The sequence below is a fragment of the Indicator indicator genome, chromosome 2 (genome assembly GCF_027791375.1).
Source record: "Indicator indicator isolate 239-I01 chromosome 2, UM_Iind_1.1, whole genome shotgun sequence".
In the NCBI taxonomy this organism is placed as follows: domain Eukaryota; kingdom Metazoa; phylum Chordata; class Aves; order Piciformes; family Indicatoridae; genus Indicator; species Indicator indicator.
Genome location: NC_072011.1, coordinates 43046776 through 43072077, shown reverse-complemented (window position 1 = coordinate 43072077; position 25302 = coordinate 43046776). Strand labels below are relative to the sequence as shown.

General features: G+C 38.4%; 2 protein-coding genes across 2 annotated transcripts in view; both read left to right on the top strand.

Moving 5' to 3' along the window:
* Positions 1-4680, top strand: part of KIF6 (kinesin family member 6) — a 167636-nt gene extending 162956 nt beyond the window's left edge. The window contains 3 exon segments of the mRNA XM_054395319.1: positions 2578-2667; positions 4517-4643; positions 4645-4680. Of these exon segments, the coding sequence (XP_054251294.1) occupies positions 2578-2667; positions 4517-4643; positions 4645-4680 (253 nt within the window).
* A 10333-nt stretch (positions 4681-15013) lies between these two features.
* LOC128978980 (potassium channel subfamily K member 16-like) lies at positions 15014-22837 on the top strand. Its single transcript, XM_054397044.1, has 5 exons — positions 15014-15226; positions 17448-17562; positions 18819-18985; positions 21184-21349; positions 22614-22837. Exons 1-5 carry the CDS (start codon positions 15014-15016, stop codon positions 22835-22837), a joined length of 885 nt encoding a protein of 294 aa, XP_054253019.1.
* Positions 22838-25302: the final 2465 nt, after the last annotated feature.

Below are 25302 nucleotides of genomic sequence, written 5' to 3'. Positions count from 1 at the left end.
TATCTTTAATCTCCAGGGAAGGCAGGAATGTTAGTGAAGCTGTCAGGAAACACTGCTTTGACATTTCATAAATTCAAATCAATATAAAATCAGATTCAGAATGAAAACAGGAATTATATATTGTCAAAAGAACCTGAATAATATTAGCACTTAGAGTCCAGACAGAGACAGAACTTCTACATCTTGTACATCCCTGAAAATGCAAAACTGTGATTCAGGAACGCCTATTTACACATTACAGAAATGTTGGTTGAAAGGCACCTCCACAGATCTCTAGACCAATCTCTTGCTTGAAGAAGCATTATTATAACACTAAATCACATCAGCTGTGGTTTTGTCTGGCTTTGTCAAGCATCCTGAGATGTCCAGTCCTTCAGGCTTAACATAGAGAGAGGGGGATCATTACCCTCATCCCATGCTGTCATAATTACTTTCCATTAATTTTAGTGCAGTACTAGCAAAATTTCTTATCTTTTCCCATCACTGGAATAGCATCTAACATGAAGGAGGAGAGTCCTGGCTTCTGACAACAGCCCAAGAGCAAGTTGCATTAGAGAATACAAATCACTACACAGCAAAACTACATTTTTTTCATCTCCTTATGATACAACACACCTTCAAATGACTTAGAAATACAATCAGAGCTTCAGTATGAAGGATGCAAATTATACCCATACAGGTCATCCCTCTAGCCTAGGGATTAGAGAAATATTAGGGATATTTAAAACATAGATCTGAGCTCTGCCAAGGTGAAGGACTTATTTGTTAGATTAATGCTCTGTTTACCTCTTATATGGAAGCAGCAGTTTGAGTCATTGATAAGTTTCCTTATAAAATTCCTTAACTTTCAGAAGAAGAGCTTGCATTCCACATTAAAAAACATGTCTGGCTCTAACGCCTCAGGCAAAGGGTAGAAGTTAAAGATCAGTCCCTGAGGATAATAATCTTAGTTTCCAGATTTGAGGCATCACCTGACTTGGTCTAAGAGGATTTTTTAATATCCCATTCTTCAGGTGCCCTGTTCACCCAGTGCACTCTAAGGCAAGTTTTAGCCTATTGTCCAGAGTCCAGGAATCCATTTGAACCACACCTGAAGTGTCTAGATTTTTTTTAATAGATTTGGATCTAAATCTTCTTTAAAATGGGGATTTAGCAATTTTGGAGAATAATATTCATTTAAATTCAATAAACTACCACAGTTTAAAAATAAATTACTTCAGCTGACACCATTCTTTTCTTGACAAATAAAAAGCAAAAAGCTCATTTCATCGAAAAATAAAGTAACGGACAAGGATCACATTAAGTCACATCACCTCATGTTTGTTGCAGGCTAAGAACAGAGTCATGAATAGTTGCTAAGGTTCAGCTGATGTGTAGTGATTTATTAAACCATGGTTATATGACTGGGATGCCTGGGTATCTCAGGGCACAGATAGAGAGTCCTTCTAGAAAACTTAATTTAATACCTCAAATCACTTATTTTTTAAGAGCTACCATATCAATAGAAAAAAAATATTCAGGGTATTCTAAAAGCAGAACTATGATGGGAAGTTCCCAGATAATGTTAAACTTATAGTAGGTAATAACATCACATCCTTTCTAGCTCTTGTAATATGTAGGTGGAATAGAGAATGGAATATTATTAACATTAAGTATAATATTGCATTAGTTGAATTACATTGAGTCTTGAGGTTATTTTAATCCATTTAGGCAGGTGCAAATGGTGTGGGACTTGAGGAGTTAAAGAGAAACATTCCACAAACCTGGAGCTTCGTTTGAAAGTCACTTATACTCTTGGGCATAATATCTTCTGCAAAACTGAACCTGGCACAGTGTAACAGAGTAAAATTTTAGTAATAAATTTCTTTCCAAGTTCTCTGCCAGAAATATCAATTCATCAGCCAACAGTGAACTACTGCAGGGAACTACTCAGAAAAGCAAGAACTTGCCAATCCTGCCATCTACTGGAAGAATCCTACAACTGAGTGTCCCCTCTAGGACAGGCACCAGGTCCATCAGCATACACAATCCCTGGGGAAAGGAGACAGTTGCTAGATGTCCTGTGGCCGAAGTCTGCCTTTCTAGTAGAGGGGTTCCTTGATAACGGTATCTGCAGGAACATGAGTGCACAACAGCTGTTTGCAATTTGTCTATAATCAACAATCCACATCCTGAAGTTCTTACTGAGTTTTATCCAGTCTCCCACTGATTTTGGTAATAATTTGCCTGACTAAAGATAGAATGGAAAGTGAGCTAAGGCCTCACATGGCTAATAGTCAGTTTAGGAACTAAATGTACCATTACAAACTGTACATCAGATACAATGAAGTGCTTTACAAGCTGTGCTTAGAAGGAAGATACTAAACATACAATCTGTATGAGTTTGTTGTGGGTTTTTTTTGGTAGCCATATTCTCTACATAAACCTGTTAATCACATGATTTCAACTGAAAAGCCTCTTCCAGTGAACATGTGCTTTATATATGTAAAACAGCTTGGAAAACAGTTTATTTCTAGTTATTTAGTGAGTATTAATATTCCCTTCACAAGCCTTTCCTTCATTCTGCTCCCATTCCAGTTCTTCAGAGAGCACAAGAGTCAGCCCTAATGAAAATCCTGCTGGGAAGAACAATTCAATTACTTCAAGGAACCTTACTTTAAAAACAAAGTAAGTACCTGGGCTGTTCAGAAGGAAAAGCAAACCAGTAAATAATATAATACCTTGATAACTCTCTAACAGTCTCATTAACAACAGTCTCCTCAGAAAAAAAAAAAAAAAAAGATTTTCCTCGAAAACCACACCAAAGTGTCCTATAGCTTTGTGCCAAGTAGTTGTATTACCGTTTAAGAGGTGGTTTCTTGTTTGGCCTGAGGCTTTTTTGCCCCTTGATCTCATGAATACTCCTGACTGCAGCTTCTCAGCAAGAGAAAGGGACTTTGAAAGAGTAAATAAAATCACTGGAAAGGAAGAGAAAGGGAAGTACTGCAGAATGCAGAGATTTTTTTCACTCTCATGATTTTGTCCTTAAAAGATTTTGAATCTCCCTTCTACAAATTATTCTAATAAAATGAAATGACACCAGCAGCCCAATTGTGTCAGGCTTGGCAAAGGTTACATGTCTGATTTTCTCAAAAAACATTCTATTTGTGAGAATAGAAACTGCTACTGTTTCTCTGTTTTCTCTAGTGTGGTCATTTCCATGTTCTTCTCTCCCACCAAACAACATGTAAAGTCAGTATACTTCCCAAAGTTACATTATTACTGTGCTCAACAGTTACAGCTCTTTAAGACCCTCAGGAAAATGTAGTCATCACTATTTTTCCTACTGCATTAGTAAGAACAAATCAGATGGGGGCCAGGGTGGGGTGTGTGTGTGTACTTTCATTTTCCAAACAGTCTGTAGAATAGCAACAAATGATGGAAAATTTAATCCCCTAAACCCTAATGTTTTAAACTGAATTTGCGTTTAAGAAAAGCAGAAGAAAAAGAGAAGTTAAAATCGAATTGAGACAATACCTTCTCAAATATACTGTGTATTTTTTATATTGTTGCTAACCAATTGAAAAGCAGTAAGAGAATAGTCCTTTACTGGTGTTCTAAAATCACCTTGTAAATTTTTTCCATTATGGTTCACTAATTCAGCAAATGAGGACTTAATTAGTAGCACAAAAACAAGGATATCAGACATCTGTTCAGGTAGGCACAATTACATTCTCCTGCAATAGTCAGTAAGAAACAGTGGAAAGAAATATAATTACTAAGGTAGGATATGTGGAAAAAAAAATGTTCTCCCTTCAGTTCTGCTTGTCCTTCCATGTTGTACTTTTTGTTGCTGTATTTGTTATTTCACTATTAATGGTTTATCTTCAAACAAGGCTAAAGACACAGGGCCAAAGTCTTAGCTTTCTTAGCTGATTAGGATAGCTTCATTGTATTGCATCTCCTTATACCACTGGAGGGGGTCTATCAAAAGCAGAATCACTAATTTAACTTCACAGATAAAATATCTCAGCTGGGACTGGAGACTCAGCAGCACAAAGGAGTTGCATCTGTCAGTAAATGCGATGAATGCCATATGATTGTTTACTTCTATGTATGTATGAAAACTTACAGTAGGCAAAAATAGTTATTGATCAGTTCAAACAAATAGCAGTGTTTTCTTCCTAAAGCAAACTCATGGCATAGTCACATCCATCATTTCTTTGGTAAATCCACTATACTAGGCTTTTCTGCTTGGCAGTAAGTCTTTGATTCAGCAGTAATGTATCTGTAACTCCATGGGAGGTTTTATAGCTGCTAAGCATGTAGCCCTATCAAAGTAAAAATGTATTGGCTAATCTTCAGAACCGCATAAGAGAATTAAGAAGTCCTGAAATGATTGTCTTTTGAACTATGCCATCTCTAACAATGTATCTGAAAAACACAGTCCTCCATACTGAAAAAAGAGAGGAGATAATGGAGTAGAAAAGTAACCTACTTACTTTGTTTGGTACACAAGTATACTTTCTTTTCTCAGGACCCCACCAAATTCAGGCACTTCTGTCCCTCTAACTGGAGACAACCAGGCTGATGCTGACATTCTAGCTTTCATTAAAGCAAGACAGAACATCCTGCAAAAGAAAGGTAAATCCTGCCAAAAAAATAGGAAGCCAAACCAGAATCTCCAGTACAGTGTTTTAAGCCAAAATAGCTTTAGTTCACATTTACAATGAAGCAAGTGGCTTAAGTTTTATTACCTTATGTTATCAGCTGTTCTAAGCACTTGAGGTTCTTAACATGTGTTTATTTTAGTAGCTCAGTGCTGCAGTGTAAAACTATGAAGGCTGTCTTTCTCAGCCATCACTAGTGAACTTCTGGTGCATGCATGTCTGTGGATCTTGCATAATGTATTTCTTTATACTTAAGTAAATTAATTTGAGTGTGTTTTCTTGATGTCTAAAAAAATACCTCCAAATTTTTGTTTTTCTTGAAACCATCTGGCCTGGTTTTCAGCTGTTACAAATTTAGCTGTAACAATTGACACCAAAGATTACAGAAATGATTGCACTGTACCCTACCTCATGACATAGACTGGTCCACTGCGTCTAGCAGAGTATAGCCTTAACAGGTATTTCCCTATACCAAGGTCCAGTGAAACTCTCTGTGGGTATTTGTCACCAAGTCAGGCACTGAGAGCAATCATAAGTAGGTAATAAAGTTCATTCTACAGGGTGGATAAGTAAAATAATTACACAGGAAACAGAAAGCAATAAATATACAATGGTGGCACTGCAAGGTAGCCTAAAACTACTAAAAGTAATTCATCATGATAAAGAAAAATGACACACAATTTTTATTATTTTCTTTCTTTTTTTCATATATATGAACTATATATATATATATATAAAATATAATATATATTAAAATATATTATATATTTTTTCATATATATATATATATATATAAAGTTTCTAGTGGCAGCAACCAATTAGAAGATGAAAGTGTTAGTGGTCAGTGAATCAATAACTTTCCATTAGCCCTTGAGTGCTGATGACAGCATTATTCAGCAAGCTGTCAGCTCTGGGCAGATGGTGTTAGCATTGCCACAAAGTGAGGTTTCAGTGTCATACTGCTTATCAGAAAACTGTCAGATAAACACACAGTGGCAGAAAAAACAGCCTCCATACACTCATCTAAAACAAACACTTAAAATACATGGGCTTTGGGATCCCTTTTGTCTTTATTTAGAAAAGCTGTTGTCAGGTTTTTTCCACGAGTTGAATTTATAGGCAGCTCACCAGAACAAGGTTAGAGAGAAGCATATACAAGAAACTTTTCAGGCCTGTAGAAGGACCAAATATGATTCATTCTGTGAAGCACAGTAATCTTAACTAACAATAACTCATCTTGTCCTGTGATCATTTCCTAGATCATACCATATCATGAATGTCTCTCTCAAAATGCCTTTTCTATCCTGATTGTTTTTCAGCCATGGTCTATTATTACCACCAGGTTCAGAAGGGACTAGGTATTATCAGCATTGACAACTATTAGACCCCAAGTTATAAAAGGGATTCTTGTATAATAAAGGACATTCAACACTTATTAAATTGTTCTGAAATTCACTTAAAGATGTTCTACATGCTGCCCTAAGTAGCCAAAAGTAGCAGTGCCTATCACTAAGCATGGGCAGGGGAGCAGGAAGTAAAGAAGCTTCATAAGTACGACTTGCATATTACAAACATGTAGGTACCTGATGTGTCACAGGTAAGAGACAGCTCAGCAGCAAGTTCTGAGGAGGATTTGGAGTTAACCGGGCAGATAAAAGATGTCTTTTCTTCCTTGACTGCTTGTGAGGAAAGGGAAAACCTCACAAATCTGAAGGACCCATTGATTGAAAGAAAAATTGTAAATTCTAATTTATCAAGGCAAAGGAGGGTAAAATCTATGGATTAGTACTACTAAGGAAATACTTTGTGCTTCAGCACTGCAGTGAAAGCTAAATACATTTACATGGTGCAGTGGTAGCCTTTCTAACTGGGTGAAGAAAATGGGCTGTGAGACTCTGCTATTCCCGCATCTGGGATAGTCTTATGCATCCCCTCTTCCTGTGAGCACATCACTCTTACCTGATTTATTCCTAGACTAAAAGGAGACAAGAGATACAATAACTGCTCTAGTGGTTGTGCATTGTTGGCTATATGGGGTTTCTAACATCAGTTACATCCAATGCAAACAGCCAGAGAATTTTCTTTTTGGAAGCGGGGATGGGGACTTAGTTTTATGTATAAAGGAAAGCTATCAGAGGTAGTGGAGAGTCAAGCAGAGGGGAAGAGTAAAAGAAATAAAAATGTATTCTGACTGAATATTTTTTTGGGGAAATGTTATGTGCTACCAGTCTCACACAGAACTTTTCCTCAATAAATTTCAAACATATATAGAATAAACCACAGAGAAATTAATTGCCCAGAGTCACTAAGTTGTATCAGACAGCTTTATATAGAAGCTAAAGGTGATGATGCCAGTACTCTCTTGTCCCCTTCTCAAATTCTTCATCTGAGATGGAGAAGTATTTCTTCATTTTCATGCAAATGTATTCACTCCCTGCATAATTATTACACACAAAGTGTACTGCTGGAAATGACATGAGAAAGCACAGGTTCAGCCAAACCAAAGACTGCTAGGCCTAAAAAATGTCAACATATTTACTGCACTTTTCTTTATTGATCCTGACCCTTTCACGCTGTTAGATCAGTATCTTAGAGGCAAACTCAGGGCCCCACTTTACACTATCTAGGAGGGGGGAAAAAATGTGTGTGGAAGTCAATGGAGTGGAAAATAAGGTTCACAAACAGAAAGCATGGGAATGCTCAGTATCCTTAGTGACAGTAATTCAAGGGAGTGAATGGTAGGTTCCAGTGGAGATTATTACCTCAAGGTTTGTAGGTTATTACCATTTGGTTTCTAAACAGAGCAGAATTAAAGCAGGTACATACACAGGAGCTTGCTAGGATTATTAGAGCATTGTAGTTACATTGGAAAGCTTCTTACAAAGAGCTATTCTGCAAACACACTTTTGTGGCCTTCTTTAGTTTTGAAGTAAAGAAATTAAAATACAGAAGGGTAGATGAATGTCTTTTTGTCTTAAAAGTTTTAAATTAACAGGATTTGTGTGTGTCTCTCTGAAGTTTGTTTTAAAACTGACAACACAACCTGAAATATATCCTAATGTATTCTTTATCTCCTTTCAGGCTTGGGAAACAAATGAAAATCTTATTGCAGTCCACGATTTCCATTTAGAAACAGTTCAAGATCTTTATTCTTTCCCTTCCTCTTCTTTTTAAAAATGTATGAAAAAATACTTCAGATGTCCAGGTTTAATTGGTAAAGGTAATAGAAATTATTTGTCCATGACAGCAAAATCCATTGCTCCAGAGAACTATACTAGAATATTTGTACTCAGTATCTTCAGCTTGGATTAAGAATAAGCAAAACTAAAACAACTAATCAAACAAATATGTTTGTTTATTGAGAATTCATTGTATGTTTTCTAAATGTTAAAATTATCTAGCAAATTAATAGTCTTCTACATCTTAATCTGGGGAAAACCTTTTATCACTGATGGTAGTTTTGTTTGCATCAATTTGCATAAAGCTGTAATAATTACATCCATCTGGCATCCAGAGATGTCTGTGCAAGACCAGTATTTTCCTGGATTACAAAATTCTATACAATTTGATCTCAGACTTTTTGCTGATTTTTTTTTTCCCTCCCAAGGAATAACACTCAATAAGGGTCAAGTAACACGGGGCAAATACTTGTAAAACACAAATGAGATGTGAAAATGTAAATGGGGTTAGACCTTATATACAATGTAAGGTCACTGTTGACTCCATGCTACTTTATTGCATAATATCTGGTTATGCAATAACTTCTTTTACACTTCAGAATAAAACAAGTTCAAAAATGCAGTGTAAAATACAGTCTGTTTCTCTAAGATATTCATAATTCCAGACTGAAGTCATCATTTTTCATGGGAGTGATAAACTTATACTTGTGCATTTGGAAGAGTTTGCATTGTTCACATAAAAATATAGCAATATATTGACAGAAGTCACATATCACTCTTGATGTATATTTCCTTAAGTTCTTGATAATTAACTCTGTGGTAAATTCATAATTATTCAGGAGTACATGGTGAATTGGTATGTTTAAGTCTACAGAAGGTTGTTCAAATTAACAACTAAGACAAAATTGGTTAAGAAATATTGCAGTGATACCTTTTTAATTTTAATTTTGTGTAACAGTCAGCACAGCCAACACATAAATTGTAAGCTTTATGCAGAATTTAGTGAGATAAAATTCAGATCTACTGTTGCTTTGGGAAGAGAGAGTTCAAGAATTTGATCAGAGGTGGGAAATTTTACAGTCTTCCCCCTTTTGTAAGTCTGCTTTGTTGGAGATTATATTAAAGTGTCCTCCTGCCAGAATCTTTATCTGTCTGTCTTTCTTCTTTTTACTCTGTTATATATGAGTACTGTATTAAATATACACTGAATTAATGTTTATACAGATTCATTGAGGAGAGCAGAGCCACCGTTCTACTGGAGAAGAAACAGAGGTTCCAAAATGTTGCTAGGTGAAGCAACTATCCTTTTTGGCTTTCAGTAAAATCCCCATTATAATTAGTCTATTTGAAGGTGTCCAAAAAAGACTTACTAGTACAACAGCTCATTCTTTATGACATTGGATCATTTCCAATAGATTTCAGTAACTGGTTAAGAGAAGGATCTCAGCACTATCCTGGTATGATCTATGTGACACTACTACTACACTGCTATTACAAATATGTATTCAGTACTTTGTTCTCATTTTGCCACACATGTAACTCAGAGAGAGAAAAGATTGCTTGCTTTCCTGTTTCAAAATTCTTTAGCCTTTTTTTAAAGTGTTGTAAAATCAGTGTGAAGTTCAATCACTATCAGCAAAGTAATATCTGAGATTAAGATTATACCAAACACGTAAGAAGATATCGGACTCCTAACAATAGAAAAATATATGAATAAATATAAAGCTTTTCTTGTTTCTTTAGGAAATTTTCAAAATACCCTGTGGACAGAAAAGATTGCCTATTCAGTACATAATAGTCTTAAGACTAAAAGCCTACTTTTTAAAAAAACTTGCTCCACTCTTCAAAGGTTGCCTTTTGGGTTCATAAGAAAATTAAGCTTGGAAACGTCACAGAATACCAGAATCACAGAAACATTCAAGTTGGAAAAGACCCTCAGGATCACCAAGTCCAACTGATAACCCTACTCTACAAGGTTCACCCCTAAACCATATCCCCAGCACCACATCCAAAGGACCTTTAAACACATGCAGGGTTGGTGACTCAACCACCTACCTGGACAGCCCATTCCAAAGCCTGATCACTCTTTCTGTGTAAAATTTTTTCTTAATGTCCAGTCTAAACCTAACCAGTCTTAGCTTAAGGCCATTCCCTCTTGTTCTGTCACTAATTACTTGTGAGAAGAGACTAGCACCAGCCTCTCTACAACATCCTTTCAGGTAGTTGTGGAGAGCAATGAGGTCTCCCCTCAGCCTCTTCTTTTCCAAACTATACAACCCCAACTCCCTCAGTTTCTCCTCATAAGATTTATTCTCCAGGCTCTTCACCAGCTTCATTGCCCTCCTCTGCATTCGCTCCGGCACCTTGACATTGTGCTGGTTCGGGGCCAGACAGATCCTCTCTTGCCTCAAGAGGGACAAAAGAATGACACTCACATAAATGGATTGAAGAGTGATGGAAAGTTTAAATGGAAAAGCAGTCAGTGAAACTACAAAAACTAGAAGCATAGTGGCAAAGATATCCCGAAGCGTACAGAGTCCCTTACACAACACCCAAAGACCTCCCAGCTCTTCCCTTCTCCCCACCTGAGGGTGTACCCCAAACCCCCAGGGCTCTTTCTTCCTCCCCACTGCTAGGCTGGTCTCAGTCTGGCCAGGTCTGAGACTGCTTCCCCCTTCTCCTCCTGGCATTAGGCCTAGACAGGCCTAAGAGGCCTTGAGATACTCCCCCACCGTTACCCGACAGGGAAACATCTCCCACAGGAGCAGAGAGGGAAGAAAGAGGAAGGGAATGACTTTGCAGATGGATTTATAGGGGCAGGATTGATGGGTAGAAATACGCCGTGTCCTGTGTCCACCTGATTGGGTCAGACTCTCAGAACAGCGGAGGTGTAACTTATGTGGCAGTGACAGGAGGCACCCAGCTGAACTGCCACACACATCTCTCCCGTATTGAGGTGCTCAAAATTGTAACTAAATGTATATTTTTATATTTTTTATAATTAATGTTTCCTGGTGGTGGTATCTTCAAACACCGCTGTAAATTATTTACAAAGTATATTTACAGGCTCTGTTATTTGGTTGTGAGTGATACATTTCACATATGAAGACAGTTAAACGATTTAAGTACAGATCCAAGAATTTCCAATACAGCAATTCAGATTGAAAATAAAGTTTCTGTGATCTGTGGTTTCCCACAAGTGGGATTCTGTGGCAGATTAGCCAGTACTCACGACTTGCTCCTCTATCCAGTGTCTTCCCAGATGCTGTGACTATAATCGAGTTGCCCTTGGCTTGGAGAGGGCTAGGGGCCTCTCCTCTCATACCCAGTTAATGGTCTCGAGCTTGCCCTTCACTCAGAGAGGCTCGGGGGCCGCTCTCTTGTGTGCTCTGTCACTGGGCTGTAATCTTTCCATGGCTCTTCTGGGGTTCAGTTCTCTTGGAGCTTTCCCCTTTCTGCCTTGGTCCAGGTGCAAGGCCTGCATGTAGTCATTGCTTGTCAGGACAAGTTCTTCATCTGCTAATCCAGCAGCATTTAGGTCTTGGGTGAGAACAAGGCAAGTTGCCTCACTTCTCATCTGGTTTAAATACTGTTCCAAGACGATTAATGTCCCTTGGTAACAGAGAAACCTGATAACTGGACCTATAGGATGGGGGATATCCAAACATGGCCAGGGGCACACACAGTTCACAGCTGTGCCACAAAGTTAATTACATGTGCTACATGTTTATCTGGACCATCTGGACCCCAGGAACTGACCAGTTTAGCACATTCACAGGTGCTTAGGCCATTGTCTGGGCTAGGGCATGTTTTGGGGTTTGACCCTTCAGGACAAACATGTCTTTAATATTAGCACTTACTCAGAAGAGCATCAGCAAAGAGATTAAACCAAGTTGCTGAGGGCTTTGTTTAGTCTGGTCTGGAAAACCTCCAAGGATGGAGACTGCATAACCTTTCTAAGCAATCTATTCCATTACAAAAAAAAGTTTTTCTTTAGGTCCAACCTGAACTTCTATTTTTTGACCAATGTCTCTCTTTGTCTCACAAACCACACTGTCAAAAGCCTTCCTCCATCTTCTTGACAGCCTTCTCACAAGTGTTGAAAGGTTGCTGGGTTTCCTTTAAGTCTTCTTGTCTCCATGAAAACATTTATTGGTTCAAGAAAGTCTGGATCCAATGCTACAACAGCATTGAAGGAGGAAGATACAAGAAATGAAGGAATAATCAAGGAGGTCATGTTCAGCTCCAGATTCAAAATATATTTTGAGAAAACTCCTCTCTTAGTTCTGAGATCAAATGTGTTCTTATGTATAACATTGGCAGGAAGCACTGGAACTCTGAGGAGCAGTCTCAAAAAAATTTCTCTTTCAGCATTTTTTTATTTCTGCTTTCTGTGAACACAGGCTTTGTTTATTTTTCATCACAAGATCATTAAAAGAGCAACAAGAGATCAAAAGGGATCTACTGTTATTAAATTCTTTTGACACATTGACTATGCCTTTTACCTGGACATCAAATTTAATTTCCAATGTGATAAGCCATGTTGAGCTTTCCCTTCCAGATTCAGAACTTATTTCGAAGCCATCAGTCTTCCATTCACTTCCAAATGTATATATTTGAGTTTCCTTTTTTTTCCTCTGGCATTACATAACTTCTGGGCTATTGCATAGGTTGTTTTCCTATATTCCTGTGTTGCAACCTGACACAAGTGGGGGAAAAAGGGACTTTCCAAACAAAGTATGGATGATCTCTATAACTTGAAATCTATAGCTACATATTTCTGTAGCTTTTCTGTGGGAGTAAGTATGGCAGCATCAGCTACTTACAGACTCTGTTTTTTTACATTTTCAGAGCATCCTACTGTGCATGTTTATAAAAGTACTTTCTTAAACATGTGCCTCATGATTTTGCCCTTGCATTTATCTGTAAGGTCATTCAGCCATAAAGTGATTAATTTCTAGCTGTGTTATTTACTCTGCAGTTTCTTGTGCAAACAACTTTTTTTTTTTTTTTTCATCTTTTTGCAGTAACACTGCTTTGTACATCAGCCCCAGGACACATCACATATTTCATGTGTCTCTTAAAGTTCTTTCTACTTCTTTGTTATATGACCTATTAACTGATTTTTTTTAAATTTTTTTTACATGCTTTTCAAATAATAGTTATGGTAAAGATGATAACACCTCATCTGCAAGTTGATTAGAAATCATTTCACTTGGCCACCCAAACAGGATATACCTTTAATGTTGAAGTACTTTAAGTGGGAATATCTAAAATACAGAAGTAAACACACCTTGACAATTTTACTGACTCAATTCAGAAAACACTTCAGAAAATTAAGTTCCTAAAAGTACGCCTCAGCAGACACTTTTTTTCCAAGGCATAACTTAGACTGGCAAGTTTGGCAGTTGGAATGCTTTGTTTGAATTGAATTGAATGGAATGGGACATAAAAGACATTCAGTGCTGTATTTGTTCATTTATTACTTAATTAATAGTTCCATACTATTAATTGTGAAACCTACTTCAGCTGTGGGGATTTATCTCAGCCCAGCTATGCACATGTGTTTGCATCCATTCCAGAAAACCAGTAGGCTAGCATTCTCTTGGATTGGTAGACATAGGTCCTACAAACTACATGATAAACATCTGTATCTCTCACCAGAAACAGCCCTGCTAGCATAACAGACAGTTGTGCAACATTCCAGGCTTCTCTACCTGTAACATTTCACAAGGTATGGAATAACAAGCTGTACCTTTTAATTATGGAAATCAGATGTAAGAGAGAAGTTCTTGTTAATACTCTGAAAGTAATTATATTCCTTAGCACACACCAAGAGGTCTTCCATCAGTGATAAGTAGTTGGACGTCTCAGTTGCTTCAGATCAGTTTGCTTTCACAATGTTACTGCATTGCTTGGTAATATCAACGCCACTATAGCTTCTATCTCCCAAATGTTTTGTATCAGCTAAAAAGAAATGGTAGAGCACCAAAGCTCTGAATCCTTGCATGTCCTAGGCTAGGAGCACAGTTCAGCTGTCAAGTACAGGGGTTTTCCCAGATACCATATGAATGAAATATTTTTTTTTTCTGAGCACTACCACTGTTTGAAGGTATGTGAAAAACAATCTGAATACTACGAAAAGGATGGATATCTGTATCCAGAACATTATAAGGGGAAGGGAGTTTAATAACAAAGTTGCAGCCCTAGACACATAGCCCTCTTGCCCTGTGTGTTTTCTTTCAGAAGCAGTGTGGCATACATGACGCTAGTCATAATGCTCTTCCTACAGAAATATATGCAAGCCCAGCTCATTTCCAGTGCATGATAATCATTAAGGCTCCCATGAGTGAACCTCTAATGCTTTTTTAGCTAACAATTAACCTTAAGCCATCCTTCCCCCTTACGCATTTGGATTAAAAGGCAATACGGAGACTGAAAGCAGTAGGCATGAGTGGTTCATTCTCTAACTCTATGGACTAAAGAGTGGAGTCATCTGACAAAGAAGTCAGGAGTGGCAGGACAGGCAGTGAGGGGACTGGTATCATTAGGGTTAGAAAAGAAAGAGAAGGTCTGACTTGTGACCAGGCTGAATTCAGGATGTTTATGAATTTCATGATTCTGTTTTCACTGGTATCAGCAATGTTTGTATGGCACAGACAGCAGCTATTGACTTTTCCATTTATTCAGGTCTGTAGTCTTCTTTGTTCTGCAAGTCTGCTGTAATTAGAGACTTTGTAGTGTTTTCTTGTACAGAAGTCTAATATTTAGAGTAGGGCTTTACTTGTCAAGACTTTAAAAGTCTGTGATTTTATATTGATGTGACCCCGGGTAAGTCATTCAACCACAGTTTTACTTCAGCTTCCCAGACTGGAAAACAATACCACTCCCAGAGGGCTTGTGTCAGGCTTCATTCATTAGATTGGAGTCTTTGGATAACAGTTTTTTAATAAGAGAAAAATAGTATGATTCACATTCTTATTAATCCATAAATGTTCTTCCTTTAACTTGGTTAGAGAAAAAATGTGGAGGGATAAAATTTGCCTGTTAGTCTCATTTTATATAGGCCTATATGCAGTAGCTGGCAACATGGGTGTGTGATTCCTGAGTGTCCTGGGTAGCACAAGGTTTTGAAGAGCGTCCTGTTAAGTACTGAGCAGGGACTGGCAGCAGCAGCACAGCAGCATGCCCCTCTTCACCATACATAACCAGCGGATCAGCTGGACTCCTCTCCTGGTCGTGGGGTATCTCTTTTACCTCCTTCTGGGTGCTATGGTGTTCCAGCTGCTGGAGAAGCAGGCAGAAGGTCACTTTCGGGACCAGTTCCAGCTGGAGAAGCTCAAGTTCCTGCAGAACTACACATGCTTGGACAGACAAGCCCTGGAGCAGTTTGTACAGGTAAGAGGAACAGGTTTCCATTATTTTGGCTCAAGCATTATTTTGGTTAGAAGAAATTATACTGTTGTGGCCAAGCATGTTATAGATTGATCTGCCATCAAGAACTAACTGTACAAAGAAAAGGCAGAGGTTTCTCAAGCCCATTCACATACCTCTTTATCTTGATCTTGCACTTCTTTCTTTTCCCAGTCATGAACTCACCAAATATGCAAATCTGCTGAGGCACCTTTGTACTATCTTGCAAAAATTTCAGCTTCATGGTTTTCAGCTCCTTTATTAATTATCACAAGGGAATTTTGCATGGGGACAAAAAACAAGAATCAAACCTACAAGAAGTAGGTTGCGCTTCCAGGCTTCTGCAGTCCAAACCTGTGCAAATTCTGCCTTTATTTTGTACTAGAAATTTTCTACTAACTTTGAAGGTGGTCCTTCACTTGCAAACCTCTAAAGAAAAGATCAAGTCAACCATCATGAACTGTGTTATCTATCACTTATAAGAGATAAAGGGCTGTTGTTCAATATGGGCTGCCCATTAACAACATCTTCAATTACTTTTAATCTATTCCTCAAAACTGGCTAAAGATAAATTACTAGACCTTCCTTAGTATGATAGACATATTCTTATTCTAGTATTGCAAGGATTAGACAGAAATCCTTTAAAAACCATTTTCTTCATGTTCAAATTTTTTCAAATTGCAGATGCTGCAAGTTTGTACTGTCCAAGTCAAAGGACTTTCACGTCCCCCGAACAAAAGCATGTGCTTTTGATCGACAAAAAGCCCAGATTCTGTTGATGGATTTAAGCAAACAGTGAATTTCAGATAAGAAAGGGAAATGCAGGTGCAGGAACCTCTGTCTAAAATGACAGTGTTCTGTTTACTAATATTGTGATATATTTCCTGTGGGATATTTGCCATTAGCCAGAAAACGACTGAAGTTTTCAAGAAATTAGGTGCCTAAAAACATGCCTGCTTTTCTTCAGCTTCACCAGCTGATGATATTACCTGCCTTTCCTTTATCTCTGTGATAATGACTGTAAAGGAGAAAAGCCTGATTCTCATTCTAAACCGCATATATCATAGGATTGGAAGGTTTAGTTAAATCTCTGGTACCCTAGAAAACTTAGGGAGGGTTCATATGTGTAGAATCTTTCTCTGGATTTAGTGGAGCTTCCTTAGCACTGCTGTGTTACTCAGAGAATCACATTTTGCTGCATCTCTGCAGAATTGGATACAATTATTTCTCTGGTAAACTGTTCCAGACAAAACCATCTGAGGGCACCAAGTTATCGCATACTATGCACCAATCTTCAAAGTACTTAGACTTTATAGTCCTTCAGGTAAATGTAAGTGCAGGTGTCCTCTGACTCATCTTGTCATCTATAAAACCTCTTAAGACAGCTATTACTAATAGTAGGAAATAGAACTCTTTCCATATTAGATCTGTTAACTCTAAAGCAGGGAAGCAATCATCTCTCTGTACATTTTAACAATATGGTTAAGGCTGCTTGTTCATCATATCAGAAATTCCAGTCTGAAAAGTCACAGTATTCAGGCTGTGGTGAGAGACAGCCACTAGATTCAGCCTGCTCAGCTGACAAGTATAAGGTAGATTCTCTTATTGTCAGTTCTTTAAACTTAAATCCTGGAATATGAGAATCAACCCAGGTTTCTTTCTGCATATCCATTATCACTAATAATAGAGTTATCACTTATAATTCATTAAGTTTTGACTTGATTGTTTATGAAGCAAATTCTTGCAATTCCATGTACATACACTGCATTGGCCCTGCTTGGCTAAAACTGCCTAGCTGACAGGTGGCCCTGGGCTGTAGCTCACGTAATGGAACGAGATGACTAGGCTAGGGAAGGAGAGAAGAGGATTTGCCTTTATTTTGTATTGCATAACTTTACTTTCTTTTCCCAGTGGAGGAGGACTCCCTCCACTCCTCCTTAGTCTTCAACTAGTTATGGAACCTCTCCTACTTCAATGGGGTCTACAAGGGTTCAAGTTCCTGGCCAATTCTATTTCCAAGTTTTACCATGTCAGCATGAAGCCATTTTAATCAGACTCTATCCTGTTATTTGCTAATTGCTCTGCTTGTTCAAGATGAAAAGCAGTATTTACTTCTTTCTCTGTTTTTTTTTTTTTCCCTGACATTCTTCCTGATTTGGTCTGATGGGTTGTTCATCTTTGCTCCTTTGACCTCTTTTTGCTTCAGGTCCTCTTAGAAGCATGGGAAAAAGGGGTCAACCCAGAAGGAAACTCTACAAATCCCAGTAACTGGGACTTCAGCAACTCCTTCTTTTTTGCAGGAACTGTTGTCACCACTATAGGTGAGGTACTCCTTTTCCTTATAAATTGGAGGTTCCTCCAGTAAAGCCCCCAGAAATATGCAATTGGTGGACAGAATACACCTTCAAGACAATCTTAACTACTATTGGTTATGGTTTGCTACTGCTTTTCAATTATACTTGTTATTCTTTTGTACCCAGCATATTACACCTGCAAGAAACAGCTGAGTACCTACTTGGTACATGCAGTATCATTTGGTACATGCATTGCACATCTTATATCCCAGGAATGCAGCTCAGACTGGGAGTCACCTGGCTTGAGACCAGCACTGTGGAGAGGGACCTGGGGGTCTTGATGGACAAAAGGCTCAACATGAGTGAACAGTGTGCTGCAGAGGCAAAGAAAGCCAACAGGATGCTGAGTTGCATTAAAAAGGGTATCACAAGCAGAGATAAAGATGTCATTCTCCCACTCTACTCAGCGCTGGTCAGGCCACCTTGAGTACTGTGTACAGTTTTGGTCCCTGCTACACAAGGATGCAGACAGGTTGGAAAGGGTCCAGAGAAGGGCCACAAGAACGATCAGAGGACTGTCAGACCTGTCATATGTAGGAAGGCTGAGAGAACTGGGTTTGTTCAGCCTTGAGAAGAGAAGGCTTAGAGGAGACCTCATAACCATGTACAAACACATGAAGCACAGCTCTCATGGGGAGGGAGACTCCCTTTTTACAGTCACATGGTAAAGACAAGGGGTAATGGGGACAAATTGTTATTGGGGAGATTCAGACTGGATGCCAGTAACATTTTTTTCATGACACAAACTATTAGACATTGGAATAAACTCCCAAGGGAGGTGGTGGATTCCCCTACTTTAGACAGTTTCAAGGCCCAGTTTGACAGGGTGCTGGGCTATCTCATTTAAACTATATCCTTACCCTGAGAGGTTGGACTAGATGATCCTCAAGGTACTGTGCAACCTGGTATTCTCTGAATCTATGAATCTTGAAGTTGCTTTGAAGCACTCAATTGCACTCAAATCAGAGATCCATAGAAAATTACAATACTCTTAAGAACAATATTTTTTTCTATTAAATTCTCTGTTGGCAGTAGTGATTGCACAGAGCTCCATCATAGGCAACTTGTGGACAGCTTTAATTGCAGAAGATCGTAGGTCCATGGGCTCATGAGGCTTAACATAGTTGACCTTCCAAGACTGGGAACTTCCCATGATGGCCTGCAGCCTGACTGTAAAGCCTTTCATGCAGCTTGCTTCTTTTTTTTTTTTTTTTTTTTCCCAGGTTATGGTAACCTGTCACCCAGCACAGTGGCAGGGCAGACCTTCTGTGTGTTTTATGCCTTATTTGGAGTGCCCCTCAACCTGGCCTTCCTTAATCAGTTAGGGAAAGGCCTCAACTGTCATCTGATGACCCTGGAAAGATGGGTGCAAAAGCCAGGCCGTGCTCAGGTACAATGTCAATCTATCATTTCTTTCCACTATTTTAAAACTATTTAATATTCTCTTCTCAGATAAGGACTGCTAGCGCTAGATTGGGTTTCCTTTTGTGTGCCTACATTTTTCTGAAGCAGAGCCAACTACATCGCCCTCTATATCAGAAAATTTATATACTCTATTTACCTACAATAACTTTAAAGCAATTTGCTTTTGCTTGAAGAACTCTAGATTTGCCTTTTTAAAACTTGACTCAGCAAAACTATTAAGCAAGCATGGCCTCAATTTTGATCAGGGTCCTTAAGTTCTGATGACCTTAGCAGAATACTTGCACTTACACACATTGCTGAATCAAGCTCATATTATCTAGCCTACGCTAGCATCTATCTATGATCTAGCTCTACACTGTGCAAAGACAACTTATTTTCATTGGCCTGCTAATGTGTCTTGAATTACCTTCCCTGACTCTGCCAGCAATTTAGCACTTCCTTCCTTTTCTTTGTTTTTTTTTTTTAATGGAAATAAATACTACTCCTCCTTATAGTTTAGTGATGAGTCATTGAACTATTCCAGATGTTTTGGAATAAGGGAAGGACTGATAACAGAAAATAAGTGAAAGCCATTTATAACAAAGTCAGTGCATGTTTCTGAGTAAAGATTCAATTAATTGACCGCTTTAGTAAGGGAAAAAGCAGATCAGATACGTTAGATATGTTGAAAGATTTCAGAGTTCTGCACAAGTTTTTTTTTTTCTCTTTCATTTGCAAAATCTCTGAGTCACTGCATTCTTTGCCTACACTAGGAAAGCTATAAAGGTACTGTCAATTGCAGTGTTTTTTTCATATGAGCAAGAAGTTCTTGAGCTGCATGACCTATATCTGTACCTCAAATACCTGCAGCTCTACCACCAGAAGGATTTTCATGCTAGTATAGCTGCATCACTCCTGAGATTTCTAGTAGCACTTCAGGAATGTGATTTTTTTTTTCCCTTATCACTCCTGAATTAACATTTCTGGCAGAATTTCTATGATCAGACAAAGCTTTGGAGGTGTATCTGCTCACTCAGTCTGAAAAGCCTCTTCCACAGAGTTGGTTCATACCCTTTTAAACACAATTTTATAATGCTTTGGGTAATTAATTACAATCAGTTCTTCATTCCTGACTTACTGTCCCCTACATAATAGTTTTGTACCAAAAAGTTCTTTAAAAACAGGGTAAAAAATTCCAGTGTAAAATCTTATACAAAATTCTGGATAGAAGTAAATGAGAACAGATATCAACTATAACCATGTCGATCAGCAATTCATGAAGTGCTTTGAAATAAAGTTATTATCACACAGCACATAATTTAGAAGTGATTTGTCAAAGTCACTCAGTAGGCTCACACTACGTTTCTCAAGCTCCACAAACTATAACGTGAGATAATACAGACAGACAAAGAAAAAACATATCTGGGCCTTCTACTTTATAAACAGTGGTTTGGCCTTTCATCCAGTCACAATAGGTGCATGCATAGTAAATTGTACTCAGGTTTGAATGCCCTTCAGAGCATTTTTAAAGAAGTGCAATGAGTTTGCATCAGCCCACATACTGCTAGTCAAAAGTTCACCAGAGTGTGTTCTCTGGAAATCCCTGAGTTCCTGATTCTCAATCCTAAACTCCTAAAATCCCCTTCCAGAACCCATCCACTGACCATTCTGTGCACCTATCTGTTGCAGCCACATATGCTGTAATTTACTTCCCAGACGGCAAATGTTTGTACTGAGAGACACACATCTTCCCTGTGCTGACAGGAAACAGTTCTATTCCGAATGCTTCAAAGTTCAAAATAAAAGCAGGCAAACTGACTTCACTTAGATTTCATCCTGAGCTCTTGCAAGGCACTTTATAAATCTTTGGAAGCAGTCATAGTGAAGAGAACCTAATTTGTTCTTTCCAGACTTTGTATCATGACTTACGCAAAACTGATTTTTGCTGATTATGCTTATGAATATGCTGATTTTCCTTAAAGACAAGAGCCAGTTGGTTACAAAGACATCTGAAATTGTAACCTGAGTATTTCATTGCCATAAAAAGTTTGAAAAGATTACTTGAGTATACTTTTAAACTCTGCAAAAAGCTTTTTTAAAAAAATCTTTCCTTATTTTTTCCTAATTTTGAGACGACTAGACAACTGCTCGGTGCTGTTTAGATGCCATCTTTTTGTCTTTCAGGTGGTTCAAACACTGGCAGTAGCCACCTTCCTGATCACTGGCACCTTGCTTTTTCTAGTGTTCCCACCATTGGTATTCAGTTATGTAGAAGGCTGGAGCTACGGAGAAGGCTTTTACTTCACCTTCATCACCCTGAGCACCATTGGATTTGGGGACTATGTAGTAGGTAATAAAGAAGGTGAACTGGATTGATCTTTGTTGCAATTAGTTACTCTAGTATAAAGCTAAATAGGGAGAGCATAGATATCCATTCCACTGTTAATTTGGTACAAGAGCAAGCTGAGCCAGACTGGCCTTAATGAGCTAATGTGTTATATGATATGGGCAATTTTCTCTTGGCAGCTGAGAGTTACCAAACTCATTTTACATATGCCACTGAATTACCAAACTCATTTTACATATGCCACTGAACACTCATTTAACAATGACTATGTCCAAGCTGATATGAATGCGATCCATGAATGGAATATAAATGAAATCTCTTTGTCAGTATTAAGCCTTTGAACCACCCTCTCCTAACAGTGATTTGTTTCAGGAAGTGTCTACCATTCCTAGTAAGAAATCCTGTCCAATATGAAATGATCAGTACATACAAGGAGAATATTCCTGACAACTCTGGGATGCCTGTGAAAGACAACAAACCCACTGAGATTACATAATCTGTAGAGATCTGAGATACAGCAGTACAGACACATGAAAAACTATTTTCTCCCTGCTTATTTGAACAAATGCTCTTAACAGATCATGTATAGAATATTTATTCATTAAAAACACTAGTCTGTTATGTCACGAGTAGCAGCTGTCCCCTCCTAGAAGTCATAACTATGTCCCAAAAGGGCATAACACCCCATCCCATGCTGTATATGGATACTGTGGAGTTTCATGATGATCTCAATGACAGAGATTAAGTGAATGGCTGTGGTGCTTTATTGTGCCATGCTGCCCATAACTAGTTGTTTAAAATGGCTGTATTTCCCGTATAGTATTCTCCAGGTGATTTTGAATCCTGGTAACTGAAGTATATCGCGCTACAAAAAGCAATCACTGTATCACTGAGGCAGTAAACTGTATTTTCCTATCATTTGAGATCCCCTGTGTGTGTCTCAACTAAATTGTGGCTAATATGGATTCAATACTGGGTTTCCAAGATGAATCTCTATAGGTGGCTAGGAACATTCAGTTTTGTGCAACCCTGATTAACATACAGCCTCAGCTTCAGAAATTTGATGCCAACTGTAAGCTAAGCTAAGGTTAACCTGAGAGTTGGAACACAAATAGGAAAAGGTGGGGGGTGTGGAGAAGGGGGTAGGAAATCACACCAACTTATTAAACATACACTTTTTCAAAGGGGTAAAGAGGGTAAGGAGTATGTATGTTGTCTGCCAGATTGTCTGTCAAGATTAATATGAAAAGTTTCCTGGATTTTTCAGGCACAAACCCCAATAAGCACTATATCCCAGTGTACAGGAGCCTAACTGCAATTTGGATTGTTTTTGGCTTGGCCTGGCTGGCTCTGGTCTTCAATGTGGGAGCTGACATGATGGAAAAATTCCTTCAGCTAAAGCGGCACAAGCCTGACTTAAGCTTGGCAGAAGGAGCCACCATCAAATTGGAAGACGAACCTGAGCAGCCTAGAATCCACATCCCTGGCTGAGCAAAGTACACAGGAAGCAGTCTTGAAAAGTGTATCTTTCATCTCCATCTCACACTAAGCAAGCTCTGTGGATAAAGGACCAAACCACAGCTTGTGGACTGTTTCCTAAGGAGGAAATGCTTCAGTTGCCTTGAATTTTCCACATACTTTGTAGGCATCAGCCAATTAAAACCTCCAAAGAAGTAGCTCTCATGGTAAAACTACTGTCCCAGGATTCATTTTACAATTCTCACTCAACAAAGGCAACTTGCCCTGAAGTAATTAATTATTATCATTTTTCTTCAGTGGAATTCAGTTCCTACAATCATTTGTTTTTTAGCAATCCAGAGTGACTGCCTCCCAGCTCCAAAGTGAAGTTCTGTCATCAAAAATCTCAAGTGGAAGAAGTACAGAAATATTTCATTTCCAATCAGAAAACAAACAAAAACACAGAGGAATTTTGACAGTAATCATCACTTGCTTAACGGTATCCCCTTAATTAAGATTCATTTGATATTCTCTGAAATTAGCATGTTAACATTTCTTTAGTTCTTGGGCTAAAATGCTTCTCTCTTAAATTGTGCAGAAGTTATGTGTCTATCATGCCCTCCCTGGACTGTCACAATTAATTTCAGAATGAACTGACAGCTCAAAGCAGGTCCTTATCCTTAATGCTTTTCATTCCACACCCACTTGAAAATGGTACTTTAAACTGAACCTAAAGGCAAGCAGACTTTCTTATTTCCAGACAGATCACAAATATTACTAGAGTTTGGTATTTGCTTTGGGACAGTTGACTGAAGAACTACCATACAGAGCTGATGCTGTCTGTTTGCCTCTAAAGAAGGCTGATGTGTTAAATCTGATCCTTAGTCATGCTCATAGTGTCACCCATAGGAAGCAGGGAGTTTGATTATATCACAGTTATTGTAAGTCAGAAGTAGCACAACCATCTCCAAAAACACAGAAAAGCCAGAGGGACATTTAATCACCTTGAAACAGGCTCGTCACTAAGATATAACACTGTAGTCATTCATACTTTGTATTAAACTGTAGAAACTTGATAAAACCATTATCCATTCATTGAGTACCATAGTAGCTTCTTTATCACCATCACTAGCATGTTCTGTGGGTATGCTTCTAATTACGTACATACTGCTATTTATTCAATATGTTTATAACTCATACTAACCATCAATTAATCCTTTTAAAGTCCTTTTTAATGTAAAGTGTGAGTGAAATATGACTGGACATGTAGACTAGCCCCAGGCTAGCCTATGGCTGACAGGCTACTCTTGCATCAAGTGTCAGGCTTTCATAAGCTGCTTTGGTATTTCATTTTGGTGAAGAGTCCATAAAGCATGTAGAGATGCATGTAGGTCACAGATCTCTTACTGCATATTCTGTGCTAGACATTTACTTCTGGAAAGAGTCACAGCAGACACTTGCTCTTGCAGCTGACTTGGTGCTTGTTTTCTTTGCTAGTTGCTGACATAGTGTAGCTGCTCCCATCTGAAATGCTGGCATATAAGAATGCCAGCTATAAGTTATATAACTCATTTCAAAACTGAGTTTTAAAATGCCTAATCCCATCTAAGATTTTCCTCATGTCTTACTAGTACCTACCTCACAGACCTTATCTCCATGGTTTTTGCACTGATCTTCCTCTATGCCCTCAGCTATTACAATAAATTCATACATCAGCTTTCTTTGTAGCCTCTTTCACCGACAGCCATCTCTCTCCTGTCTAGCTTTTTGTATCTTTGGAAATCTCATGGGAAATTACTCTTTCAGTATTCTCTATTCTTCAGACATAATGTTTGCATATACACTTGTTAACATCATCACCATCACTGTACTCTCTGCCTGCCTTGTGTCAATACTGCAAGGACTGTTTGTGTGAAAGACAAACCAAAAGTTTACTGACCTGTTACCTCTGCCTTGATTTTTCCTGTCCCTTTCTTACTTTATCTAGCCACAGCCAGCCACAAAACACACACTGGTCTAAAAGTGATTCTATACAGTGATTTACACCATGATGCATGCCATAAAAATGATAATGAGGTTTATCAGGGATAGAAAGCACACATGCACCACTTGCTGGCAAAGTGTTTGTTAAAATCACTCTTACTTACTTGACGTCTGACAGTGTTGTGGGTTTTGGGAATTACCCCCCAACATTAATTTGGAGAATTACCCCCAAAATAAATCACCAGGCTAGCTCAGCAGGTTTTGGAAGCAAATGAAGCTATATTTACAAGCAAACTAAAATCTAGAAATGGGAAATGCGATGAATATGTACCAAAAAAATATATATGCATGTATTTACAGTTTATAAACAACACAGAGACCCCTCTGGACAAAGCCAGGGGGCTGCCAAACAGCCTCCCCACTCTCTGTCCCCATCTTCGTCTGCCCACACCTCCTCCCTCGCCCCGTCCCCTGTACAAAGGAAAAAGGTGAAGAGGAGAAAGCAGCTGGTATAG